This window comes from Prionailurus viverrinus, chromosome C2 (assembly GCF_022837055.1).
Source record: "Prionailurus viverrinus isolate Anna chromosome C2, UM_Priviv_1.0, whole genome shotgun sequence".
Taxonomy (NCBI): domain Eukaryota; kingdom Metazoa; phylum Chordata; class Mammalia; order Carnivora; family Felidae; genus Prionailurus; species Prionailurus viverrinus.
The window spans coordinates 63,284,045-63,297,724 of record NC_062569.1 but is presented as its reverse complement, the minus strand read 5'-3'; the positions used below and the strand labels follow the sequence as shown (position 1 = coordinate 63,297,724).

General features: G+C 35.4%; 1 protein-coding gene across 10 annotated transcripts in view; it reads left to right on the top strand.

The window, feature by feature from the left end:
• The window catches only part of PHC3 (polyhomeotic homolog 3), a 91,283-nt gene that overhangs the window by 36,328 nt on the left and 41,275 nt on the right, over positions 1-13,680 (top strand). For 9 of the 10 annotated variants that reach the window (XR_007155488.1, XR_007155489.1, XM_047874211.1 and 6 more), the window contains 3 exons: positions 4,458-5,329; positions 5,622-5,669; positions 10,970-11,120. Coding sequence is in view for 8 of the 10 variants with exons in the window: in XM_047874211.1 (XP_047730167.1) it covers positions 4,458-5,329; positions 5,622-5,669; positions 10,970-11,120 (1,071 nt within the window). In the remaining 2 variants the exon portion in view is untranslated. The remainder of the gene's footprint in view (positions 1-4,457; positions 5,330-5,621; positions 5,670-10,969; positions 11,121-13,680) is intronic. The other variant, XM_047874210.1, reaches the window with a different exon arrangement.

The window sequence follows — 13,680 nt, the reverse complement described above, 5'->3', positions numbered from 1 at the left end:
CCAGTATTTTATGTGGGTATGGAGGAGACAGGTAGGGTAAAACCATCAGAGTCTCAGAACAATTCAATTCCAAATTTAGATCTCTTAACGTGTACTAACCAAACTCCAGTTTCCCATGGTGTTGTTGATTAGAAACAAAACCAAAGAAACACCCTCAGCCACAAAAACCTTTGCAGCTGCCAAACTTATAAATTCATTCAAGCCTTACACTGCAGTTATGCAAAGTAATTTATATCTCCTGTCTAGGAAACAACTGTATTTTTCCACTCTTAGTTTTTCTGCACTTGTTGGTGGGAAGTTAGTCTGAAATGAAGATTTTTTTTCTTTTTTGAGATTCTTGAACTGGTAATTTGTCTTTTTCCTTAGAAAAATGCTTATTCCTATAAGTTGCTTTCAAATATGAGAAAAATCTACTGGTGTCCTAATGCAGTATAGACTAACAATTATTATAATGGACATGGTTATTATTTCTTTATATTTATTTCTAGGGTGCTAAAATCATTTGATTTTTTCCGTCATTTTTTTAAATTAAAAAAAAAATTAAGTTTATTTTTGAGAGAGAGAGAGTGAGTAGGGGAGAGCAGAGAGAGAGAGAGGGATAGAGAAAATCCCAAGCAGACTCTGTACTGTCAGCACAGAGCTGGATATGGGGCTCAAACTCACAAACCGTGAGATCATGACCTGAGTCGAAATCTAGTGAGACGCTTAACTGACTGAGCCACCCAGGCACCCCTCATCATTTCTTTTTGAATGTGTAGTTCTCATTTCATAGTTAATGTATTTTTAATATATAAAATAAAGGTGAACAACAACCACATATCTGGATATTATCATGAACTCTATTCGAGTTCAAGTCTTTATAGCAGTTTTTAGAGCTTTTAGTCTAGAGCTTTTATTCCAAACAAAATTTTCTAAACAAAATCAGTGTAGTTGGAAAAAATATATACCACTTTCTATAGACATGAATTTAATATGTAGTGAAAAGCCTATGCTAGTCTGCTCAGGCTGCCATAAAGGATACCATAGACTAGGTGGCTTAAACAACAGAAAATTATTTTCTTACAGTTCTGGAGGCTGGAAAACCCAAGGTCAAGGTCTGGCAGTGTTTGGTTTTTTTTTTTTTTTTAATTTTTTTTTTCAACATTTATTTATTTTTGGGACAGAGAGAGACAGAGTATGAACCGGGGAGGGGCAGAGAGAGAGAGGGAGACACAGAATCGGAAACAGGCTACAGGCTCTGAGCCATCAGCCCAGAGCCTGACGCGGGGCTCGAACTCCCGGACCGCGAGATCATGACCTGGCTGAAGTCGGACGCTTAACCGACTGCGCCACCCAGGCGCCCCTGGCAGTGTTTGGTTTTTGGTGAGAGCTCTCCTCCTGGCTTGCAGATAACTGCCTTCTTGCTGTGTCCTCACATGGCCGTTCATCTGAGTGCCAGGAGAGAGGATATTGAGCTTTCTGATGTTGATGTATATTCTTGTAAAGATTCTACCCTTCTGACCTCATTCAACTTTAATTACTTCCTTAGAGGCCCCATTACCAAATACAGTCACATTAGGGGTTAGGGTCTCAACATATGCATTTTTGGGGACAAAAACATTCAGTCCATAAGAGGAACCCAGACTCAGCTAGGGCTATGGGTTCTTTTAGACCCAGTGCTGCCCCTTAATAGCCAGCTGATTTCAGGTAGTGCACTTAACTGCCCAGTTTCTTCATCTGTAATATATTGGATTATCATAGTACCCTGTTTGCCTCATGGGGTTGCTATAACTATTTAATAAAATAATATGTTTAATAATTTACAATAACGTGTAATTGTTGTGGTGCCTGGGTGGCTCAGTCGGTTAAGCATCCGACTTCAGCTCAGGTCATGATCTCACAGTTCATGAGTTTGAGCCCCGCATCGGACTCTGTGCTGATATGATAGCTCAGATCCTGGAGTCTGCTTCAGATTCTGTGTCGTCTTCTCTCTCTGCCCCTCCCTGCTCACACACTCTCTCTCTCTCTCTCTCAAAAAATTAAATAAACATTAAAAAAAATAATGTGTAATTAATAATATACTTAATTGTAAGTAATTATATAAAGAATTCTACATATGTGAGAGAGTATGATAACCATTAACTCTCCAAATATAAACCCATCTTAATAATACTTATTAAAATCAGAGAAGTTAAGAAACATGATATTCTCCAGAACACTAGGGCTTTTCTTGTAAAAAGAAGTATTGCTTCAGGTATTCTCGTAATTATTCTGTAATGTATATGCTTATCAGTTGGACTTATGGACTAATATATATAGACTCACTTTGATGTCTCATCAAAAATTTAGTTTAGGTGAGAGAGTATTGAATTATCAGCTCTAGAATATACAAAAAGATTGCTTATTTGCTAGAGCTGAGAAGGAATTTTTATTCCCATAAATATGATGTACATTGTACTTCAATCATATGGTAAATTTTGGGGCTCCTGGGTGGCTCAGTTGGTTAAGCATCCAGCTCTTGACTTTGGCTCAGGTAATCATCTCACGGTTTGTGAGTTCAAGCCCAGCATCGGGCTCTGTGCTGACTGTACAGAACCTGCTTGGGATTCTCTCTCTCTCCCTCTCTCTCTTTCCCTTCCCCACTCATGCTCTCTTTCTCTCTCAAATAAATAAACTTAAAAAGAAACTTAAAAGAGTGGTAAATTTTAATTACAACTCAAAAAGTTGAACTAAAATGGGCTTTTGCTGTTATCCTGGAAAAAACTCTATTTCCCTATATTTAAAAGAGGAAAAATAGTATCTTGAGCCCTTTGGAGAAAAGGCACTCTCTAGAATTCCAAGATTTGGGGGCACCTGGGTGACTCAGTCAGTTAAGCATCTGAATCTTGATTTTGGCTCAAGTTATGATCTCACCGTTTGGGAGCTCAAGCCCTGCATCAGGCCTGCTGAGGACTTTCTGCCCCTTCCCCCATGCACATGAGCCCTCCATATCTGTCTCTCAAAATAAATAAATAAATATTAAAAAAAAAAAAAGCTTAAAAAAAAAATTTCAAGATTTTATTGAATGTTCTATAATATAATCTTTATCAACACATTTATAAAGTACTAGTGTAAAATTTTCAGTCTTAATTTGAAGTGCTAATCTAGTTATGTGAGAATTATTTTGTTAAATGAAATTTTAGACCTAATCTCCATTTTTCTTAATACAATTTGTGGATATTTGTTCAACCCTCTCTTTTGAGATGTTAATCAGATGTTAATTTCCTTAAAGGATCTCCAAATTTTAAATGATAACCAACCAAATGCAAGAATGTTAAAGTTGTTACAAGGTTTCATAAGGCTTTTTGCCACAAATGTGGTTAAGTACAAAAATAGATGCAAGGTTTATCTTAACATTCTGAGATTTAAAGAAAATGTTGCAGAGTCTTTAGACCTATTTTAAGTGTATATAGCTTTTATATGATATTAAGCAATCTTTTTAATTTATCTTCTAATGAACCTAGTGTCCATTTTTAAGTAAACAGGATTTCCCCAGCATCCCCCTCTGTGTAAACATACACACTAGTATGCAGAAGAAGCATAATGATGGGACAAATATTTACTACTTGATTTTGCTAATTCTTACATATATTATCCCTGTTGTGAGTGACTCCTGTGTGGAGAAAACTGATAGTATCAGTGATAGATCACTGTAGGTTTTGTTGTTGGTTTTTTTTATTTTTGGTGGGTGGGGAGAGAAGTTAAACAAGATCATTTATTTAGACAGCATGGATTCTCTCTGCAAGCAAAACTAATGCTCTCCTAGATTTGGAATGGCCTCTGAGATTTTATTTCTTAGTTACAGTGATTATTGAACAGTGGTATAGAATTGACACGTGTTTTGCTTAGCTGAATTTACTTTTTATACAAAACATTTTCTGAGTCAAATAATACCAACTTTTCATCCTGGCTCAAATTTGGAAAGTTATTTGGGAAGCTTTATAGATAATTACATTGACTATTAGTTGGAAGAGTATTTAGACGTAGATTAGAAAAGATGAGACATTTATGAATTTTGATATTGCATATTTATGATTTTGAAGTTACTTATATACATATTACATTTGTTCGTGGTACTTCTTCTCTTCTCCCCAAAGAAGGAATTCAGATGGATAAACTTTGTTAAGTTACTGCAGATATTCTGATGACTTCTAAAATTTAATAAGAATAAATCATGTGTATATTTCAGATGTATGAATCAATTGCTTTAGGCAGTTTTTCTTTTGACCTTATCACAGTAAGGTTATTTTATGAAGTCTTTATAGTTTTCTGAGGAAAAGTTGTTATTATATTTTCAAATCACTCTTGTCTGAAAGTCTTATAAAAGATTTCTGGAGATTATGACATTCTGATGTGAAAACTTGCCTCCTTTAGATTTATTTAAAAATGTTTATGATATTTCTGGAAAAAATACTAATTGTCATTTTTTTCTCTCACAGCTTCATATCCTCCAATTCAGCCTCATCCTCTAATAAAACATCAGCAGATTCCTCTTCATTCACCACCTCCCAAGGTTTCCCATCATCAGCTGATATTGCAACAGCAGCAACAGCAAATTCAGCCAATCACACTTCAGAATCCAACTCAAGACCCACCCCCATCCCAGCACTGTATGCCACTCCAAAACCATGGCCTTCCTCCAGCACCTACTAATGCCCAGTCACAGCATTGTTCACCAATTCAGAGCCATCCCCCTTCTTTAACAATGTCTCCTAGCCAGTCACAGTCAGCACAGCAGTCTGTAGTGGTGTCTCCTCCACCGCCTCATTCGCCAAGTCAGTCTCCTACTATAATTATTCATCCACAAGCACTTATTCAGCCACACCCTCTTGTGTCATCAGCTCTCCAGCCAGGGTCAAACCTGCAGCAGTCCACTGCTAATCAGGTGCAACCTACAGCACAGCTGAATCTTCCATCCCATCTTCCACTTCCAGCTTCCCCTGTCGTACACATTGGCCCAGTTCAGCAGTCCGCTTTGGTGTCCCCAGGTCAGCAGATTGTGTCTCCAACATCACACCAGCCATATTCAACCCTGCAGTCCTCTCCAATCCCAATTGCAACCCCTCCACAGATGTCGACATCTCCTCCAGCTCAGATTCCACCACTGCCCTTGCAGTCTATGCAGTCTTTACAAGTGCAGCCTGAAATTCTATCCCAGGGCCAGGTTTTGGTGCAGAATGCTTTGGTGTCAGAAGAGGAGCTTCCAGCTGCAGAAGCTTTGGTCCAGTTGCCATTTCAGACTCTTCCTCCTCCACAGACTGTTGCGGTAAACCTACAAGTACAACCACCAGCACCTGTTGATCCACCAGTGGTAAGCCCTTGGAAGCTCTTTGACTTTCTTGCTGAACTGAGAGTAAAAACTTTTTTTCCCACATTATGTTATATTGCTAGATCTAAATGCCTATGAATTTAAAAAGCTTGAAATTTCCATCTGTCAGTGTCTGACAAACATGCTATATGGGCAAAAAAAAAAAAATGCCATTTGTTGTAGTATGGTTGCATGCTTGATAATTTGTGATGGTTATTAAAGTCCCTCGTTAATTTTATTACTATTTAAACAAATCCATCTGCTATCTTTACAGAGTTGATTTTTTTTCCCCAAGGGAATGCATTTGAACCAGTGTCATCTGCACAAAGTTTTTTCTCTTAAGGTGATTATCCTTCATAGATCCCTTCTGTTGGCTTGTATGTTCTTAAACGTATGGTTTATCTACCTGACCTTTTTGGTTGTGTGCATTCTGAAGTCCTGGGCCTTTAGGGGCTTTGGTTTCAAGGTGGAGGTATGCTTGTATGATGTAATTTTGGGGTACAATTATATTTTGTAATTAAGTTTTGTAAAAAAAAAAAAATAAATCTATTCTAGGAAAGGATCCAAGTTTGCAAAAAACATTAACTGTAGACCATCTTTTAGAATTACTAAACTTGTGATTTTTAAATTTCTATGAAGGGAAAATATGTACTTAAGATTTCTCATTTAAAAAGCTAAAAAAACTGAGTGGATGAATTGAATCTGAAGATGAAAAAATCCATTGGGAGGAGTAAAAGTTTTGAATAATTGAGATAGATCGTGGTGAAATTTTTAGAATAAACCTTTAGCAAAGGTATTTGTTGCCTAGAAAATTATCCTGGAGAATTTTTTTTTAACATTCTCTAAAAGACTTTAAATTTATAAAATGATTTACAACAAAAGTTGAAATAAGATTGTTAAATGTCTAGGCAGAATGGTCAAATCCATAATTAGTTTATAACTGAGGAAGACAGTCTTCCCAAAGGAGGTTTTGTATTAAACCTCACTGAAGCGGTTTTAGCACTTAAAAATTAATAACCACTAATTCAGAAAGGAAAGGAGTTTCAAAGTCTGTTCCTCAATGGGAAACATTTTGGTTCACAGGATGCAAATTTATAGATTCTTTATTCTTGTCATCCTCATTGATGTTTATATGCATAGAGAGATTGAATTCCACTTTGATTTACTTTTATGAAAAACAATTTGACAGAGGAGTGTCTCACTGGCTTAGAGGAACGTGTAGTTCTTAATCTTGGGGGTCGTGGGTTCAAGCCCTATGTTGAATGTAGAGAGTACTAAAAAAAATAATAATAACTTGACAGAAACGGCAATGGGAATCTAGAAATAAGTTTGTCATTCAGTTATCGTGTCTCCATATCTGTTAGATTTCTGAAGAATTTACAGTGGATATTGTAACATAAAAAACACAGGCTTCAAAGTGTACAGTAATTACAAGTAAAAAGTAAAATTTCTTTCTGTGCCTACTATTTTTCTAGTTATCTTTGTTAGGAGAAACTTTGGGATAGAAATATCGGGGCACCTGGGTGGCTCAGTTGGTTGAGCATTCGACTTCGGCTCAGGTCATGATCTCCCGGTTTGTGAGTTCGAGCCCCACGTTCGGCTCTGTGCTGACAGCTCAGAGCCTGGAGCCTGCTTTGGATCCTGTGCCTCCCTCTCTCTCTGCCCTCCCCTACTTGTGCACTCTCTTTCTCTCCCTCTCTCTCTCTCTCTGTGTGTCTCTCAAAAATAAAAATAAACATTAAAATAAATTTAAAAAATAATTTTATTTTAATGAATATAAAAATAATAATTAAAAAATGTACGTTATCTTATTTTGGAGTTTTTTTGGGTTTTTTCCCCCATGAAAATAGTACATTTTTCTGCTATCACTGGTGTGGTCATACATACTGTAGATGTTTCTGTGTTATCTTATTTTTTATCTTTCTCAAAGATAAATTTATTAAACTACGTTTTTCTTTTATTACCTTTGATCAAACCTGATTTTTTTTTTATCAAATCACATTTCTTTGTGAATTACACATTTCTTCAGTTTCCTGGTTGTTTCAGATATTTAAAGATAGGAATATATATTTATTTAAGAGATGTAACATTTTGAAAGATAAGTATGAATATCGAAGTTAAATCAGGGTATTTTTTTTTTTTTAATTTTTATTTTAGAGTGTGGGGGAGAGAGACAGGGGGAAAGAGAGAATCCCAAGCAGGCTCCACACCCAGTGCAGAGCCCGATGTCGGGCTCAATCCCATGACTCTGGGATCGTGACCTGAGCTGAAATCAAGAGTCAGATGCTCAACCAACTGAGCCACCCAGGTGCCCCCATCAGTGTAGTTCTTAAAAATATATATTATAAAAGATACATTTATGAAACTAAAATTTTTCATTGATATATGGGTATGATGTGTGACAGTAGATAATTTAGAACCAATAAATGTCCCATAGTTTATTTAGGAAAAGTAGACAGATAGGACTAAGGTACTTTATTGAGGTAAGTTTGACAGTCATTGCTAGTTTTAGAATAGTTTTAGTTATGGGCTAAACAGAAATTGTGTTGTGGAGTTTCCTAATCTTGTGAGTAAAACATCAACTTTGTCTTATTCAATATTTTAGTTGTTGCACTTAGATTTTTTATGTTTAATGGTGCCAGCTGTCTGTGATAGATAGATTTCCTACTTTTTTTATTAACTTATTTTGCCTTTACATAGCAGATTTGGAAGAAAGTATGTTTAGTTAGAATTACCTATAAAGAATGAAAATTATTTTATAATATTCTTTCATAGATTATTTCAGGATATGCTATTAATGACTCTTTTTATCCTTTCAAACTTGTTCATTATTTTTAAAAAATAAGAGTTCTTTGCATGATTAGACTTTGTGGCAGCATGAATATTAAAGAGAGAATTTAAACATTTTAAGAAAATATCTAATAAAGGAATGCTGCACAGGTGTACCTTAACTGGTTGATAAAACCATACTTTTCTAATAACCTCTGATCAACATACCTGCCACTGTCAAATTAAGGTAATCACTATGACAGATGCCCCTCGTTAGAAGATTTTTTTTCTTCCCTTTAACCCTTAGGACATTCCTTTTGGATGACTTTACCTGTGTTGGACATTATTATCATTTAAAAAAAATTGTCATGTGAACAGATACTAGCAGCTCTCATTATTGTACTGTATGATAATGAATGACTGCTTTCACTTCTGAGGATCCAGACGGTTAAGGAATCTCCCTTGGTGAAACAGGTTTCCAGATGCAGGGGTGGGAGCAAATAATTTTTTTTTAAATTTTTTTTTAACATTTATTTATTTTTGAGACAGAGAGAGACAGAGCATGAACAGGGGAGGGGCAGAGAGAGAGGGAGACACAGAATCGGAAACAGGCTCCAGGCTCTGAGCCATCAGCCCAGAGCCTGACGCGGGGCTCGAACTCACGGACCGTGAGATCATGACCTGAGCCAAAGTTGGCCGCTTAACCAACTGAGCCACCCAGGTGCCCCAATAATTTTTAAAAATGTAGCCTACTTAGTTGATTCACATCACAGTTCTGGATATCATATTTGGTATAAAATTATCAGCAACAGGAGGATTAAAGTTACTTTTTTAGGATTTTTAAATTTTTTAAAAGGAAAAGATCTTCTTTTTTTTTTTCTTTTAAGATATTTTATTCCTGGGTGGGTCAGTTGGTTAAGCAACTGACTTTGGCTCAGGTCATGATCTCACCATTTATGAGTTCATACCCCACATCGGGTAAGCTTGAGCCCCACTTCAGGCTCCATGCTGTCAGCATGGGATTATCTCTGCCCCTTACTCACTTATGTTCGCTCCCTCTCCCTCTCTCCCTCTCTCTCTCTCTCTCTCTCTCTCTCTCTCTCTCTCTCTCAGAAAAAAAAACAAACAATTAGAGGCTTTGGAAGTTAGGTGTTTTTTGGTTTTTTTAATTTTAATTTTATTTTAGGTTTATTTATTTATTTTGAGAGAGAGCATGAGCAGGGGAGGGGCAGAGAGAGGGGGAGAGAAGAATCCCAAGCAAGCAGGCTCTGCACTAATAGTACAAGGCTTGAACTCATGAACCATGAGATCATGACCTGAGCTGAACAGGGGTCACGCGCTTAATTTTTTTTTTTAAACTGTATTGCTGTTAGCTATGCCTTTGTAGATGAAACTTGATAGTCCCTTTTATAACATTTGGTTTATGTTGGTTTTAGAAATCTTGATCACTTTTATATTGACCAAGACATACTTCAAATCACCAAGCTTTTTCAATAGTTTGATTAAAATATAGTATAAAAAATACATATAGTATTAGATATCACTTCAAGTTTTTTGTGAATGTTGTTGAAAGGTTTTTTGTTTTAACATTTATTATAATTATTAATCAGTTTAAGTAATCTTAAAAACTTACGACCTTTGTAAATTTAAGTAATAAGCTTTGTATATTAGAAAAAGGAACTGCTTTGTGGTTTTGTTTTTTGTAACCTATCATCTTTCAAAAATAATGATTAAATAGGGTCGCCTGGGCGGCTTAGTTGGTTAAGCCTCCAACTTCGGCTCGGGTCATGATCTCACAGTCGTGGGTTTGAGCCCCATGTCGGGCCCTGTGCTGACTGCTGGAGCCTGGAGCCTGCTTCAGATTCTGTCTGTCCCTCTCTCTGCCCCTCCCCCGACTCACACTCTGTCTCTCACGCTCTCTCAAAAATAAACATTAAATAAAAAAGATTAAAAGTAATGATGACAAAAATAGTCTAGAAGTGGACTTTGAAAACAGCCTTAGGTTTAATGAAAAATTAGTTATTTTTAGTTACATAGTACCTTTTCAGATTGAGTCCATGTTTTCTTAAGTATACTCTTTAGCATTGGATTACAAAGGTCAAGTTAAAAAATTAAAAACTTTGTAAGTATGAAACAATATTGAAGAACTAAAAATAATGTGTCAGATGGCTTAGGAGTGGTGGATTTGGGTGTGTATTAATTCAAGGACATGTATTTTCTGTTTACCTGATACTAGCTTATAAAAATTCATTAGATTCTTGAGTAGGTCAGAAGATTAAAGAATTAAAGATGTAATTGCATACCTTTTTTGTATGTTCTTAGATGTTATTTTTCATAATTTAATCTTTAATTCACATAAATATAATAAAGAAGAACCTGGGGTATAGTCCTTTACGCAGTCCCTGATATATTATGTGTCATTTTGGAGAATTACTTAGTGTGCTTGTGAAAAGTACTAGCGTTTATTTTTATTTATGACAGTTGGAAGTTAATAGAAACAATAGCAAATTCCCCAATTAGTTACTGAGTGTATAAGATCAAAATTTTTTTTAATTCTCAAAATTAAGAATATGTCCTGACTTGACTGTCACCTTTTGGGAAACTTTAGTAATTTGTAGCCTAGATACTGATTCGCAACTTACTTTCAGTGAAATATTTTCGAGCATTATGAAAAACCTCATTTGAGTTGTTTCAAAGTTTTCTTTTCAACCTGTTAAATAGAAACTAAAATAGTTTCAACTCTGCTTCCATAGTCCTTTTGCCTTTTTAAAATTTAAAACACTTAGAATTTATTTTTTTTTTCAATTAAGTTAGGAACACCTTAGTAAATATATTTTTAGAAACCTTTTAAGGCAGTGTGGTTTGTCATTGTAGGTTTATCAAGTAGAAGATGTGTGTGAAGAAGAAATGCCAGAAGAGTCAGATGAATGTGTTCGGATGGACAGAACGCCACCACCACCCACACTGTCTCCAGCAGCTATAACCGTGGGGAGAGAAGATTTGACTTCTGAACATCCTTTGTTAGGTGAGGAAATACCTAAATTTGGGGAAATTTTCTGCTAGGTAAATGTTAGTAATAAAGTTGAGTAAAGTAAAATTAATGAAGTGTAATAAAGTGAGTATAGAACCCCCAATGGAAATGATATTAAACTAGTTTTTTATGTAATTAATTACAGCAAAACATAATAGAATTCAAGATTTTCTTTCTGTTTCTTTTTTTTTTCATGAGAAACAAAACAATTGATGAGCCACCCAAGTGAAAAACATACTTTAGCCTTCTAATTTTTAGTAGTTTTTACAGATATGTTTTATATGCCCAATCAGGTTCATTGGTCAAGCTATTTCTAAGCTTGAAAATTAGGGTAAATCAAAGTTCTATAAAAAGATTTCACTTATGTTTTCCAGAAATCACAAAACATTCTGAGTCATATCTGGCATTCCTCGTAATTACTTGTGATCCAGGCTGAGTACATTTTTAAAAATATTCTTTCCCAGACAGTTCTTAAATTAAGCCTCACTAATTCTTTACTAGAGACACGGATTAAAAAAAAATCGTTGTCCTTAAGATTTTAAATTTTTATTCACTACTTTAGTGCTACTCATGAAATCAAGTAAATCTTCTGTATGCTCCTCCTCACGATATTAACGTGACTGTGAATCCTAGGTATTTTATTTAAAACATTTTACAAAACATTATATAAAACATTTACTAAAACTAAAACATTTACTAAAATAAAACTCATATAGCCCTCTGTCTAGGTCTTAAAAAAATACATCCCATGTTAGATTTTAATTAATTTATCTGTGTATCTATTTAATAAAAGCTTTTCTTTTTTTCCCTCTTTTTAAAAGAACATTTTTAAAGTAACTCTGCTTCCAACATGGGGCTCACACTCATGACCCTGAAATCAAGAGCTGCATGCTCTGCCCACTGAGCCAGCCAGGTGCCCCCATGTTAGATTTTTAAAAACTATGAATATTTAATTTAGATCAGGGTTGGCGAACTATAGTTCATGCTTTAAATCTTTTCTGCTGTCTATTTTTGCATGTCCCATGAGCTGAGGATAGTTTTAAAAGTTCTAAGTGGTAGAGGAAGATCAAAAGAAGAGTAATATTTCATGCCATGTGAAATTATGCAGAATTGAAATTTCATTGTCCATAAATAAAATTCTATACAACACAGCTACGTTCATTTATTCAAATATTGTCTATGTTTACTTTCGTATTCTTGTGGCAAAGAGGAGTAGTTGTAGAGCCCATATGGTTCTTTACAGAAAGCTTGATCCAGATAATAGTCATCTTGATTCAGTCTTCCTTGTAAGTATTCAGTCCTCTTGAATATCTTATGACTCTCGTGATTATTTACAGTAAATAAGAACCCCTGTCACAGGTACAGACACAGATTGTAACAGGACACTGACTTTGCTACCAAAGCTACTCTTGCCATCCCTTTGTTTCAGTTGTGCCACAACTCTAACCCTTATTCCCTTACTATCCGTGAGAATCTCTGGAAGGCACAAAAAGGGAGAAATCAGTTTTCTTCCAACATTTTCTCCCTCCTGAAAAACAGAAAATGTTTAGTCAGTAAAATTAGATAAAATATTTAAGACAAGTTTAATATTGCCTTTGTTTACTCAAAGTAATACCACAAAAACTAGATTTAGGAAAATCTAACTATAGCATTAAATCTTTGTAGTTTCTCTACACTGAAAATGGATTTAATTTTGCTGCAGATTTCCTGGAGTTTGATTTAAAGACAGAAATAAAAGTTTAATTGGATACTAACCTTGCATTGTGACTGTGACTGAATTACCTTAAAAGCATTACTCATGGCAACACAAAGAAAGTTTAAGCACTTGAAATACTGGAACACAAACACAGCTTCACATTTTTTCCCTCAGGAACACAGTTCAGGATTCTGTCACGTGTATCTCTCAGGCTAAATTGTCTAGGTACAGTGTAGAGAATCTTCTCATTTACTTCATACCTACTACTCTTCTGTAGTGTCTATGAAGGGGCAGAGCAAGCACAAGTTGATTTTTTAGAATAGCTCTCAGCAAATCATAAAATAAGCAAACCTGCAAAAACAGAGGGATTTGTTCCCATCCAGTATTTAGTTTTTGTAAATCTCTAAAAATTCCATACACGTAAAAAGCATCTGTTAAAAAAAAGCTCATGGGGGTTCCTGGGTGGCTCAGTCGGTTAAGCGTCCAACTTCAGCTCAGGTCATGATCTCTCAGTTCGTGAGTTCAAGCCCCACGTCAGGCTCTGTGCTGACAGCTCAGAGACAGGAGCCTGCTTCGGATTCTGTGTCTTCCTCTCTCTCTGTTTGTCCCCTGCTGGCACTCTGTTTTTGTCTCTCTCTGTCAAAAATAAATAAAGATTAAAAAAAATTTTTTAAAAAGCTCACCGATCTTGTTCAGAAAATGAGACTTTGAATAAGTAGAGTACCTTGTGACAAAGTCCTATTACTTGTGTTTTCTCTTGTAGTTATCTTAAATCTAGAGAATGTAATAATTTTTCTACTTTCATAACATCAGTGTTTCTCACCTGTTTTTATTTTTAACAGCTGATTATATATACTG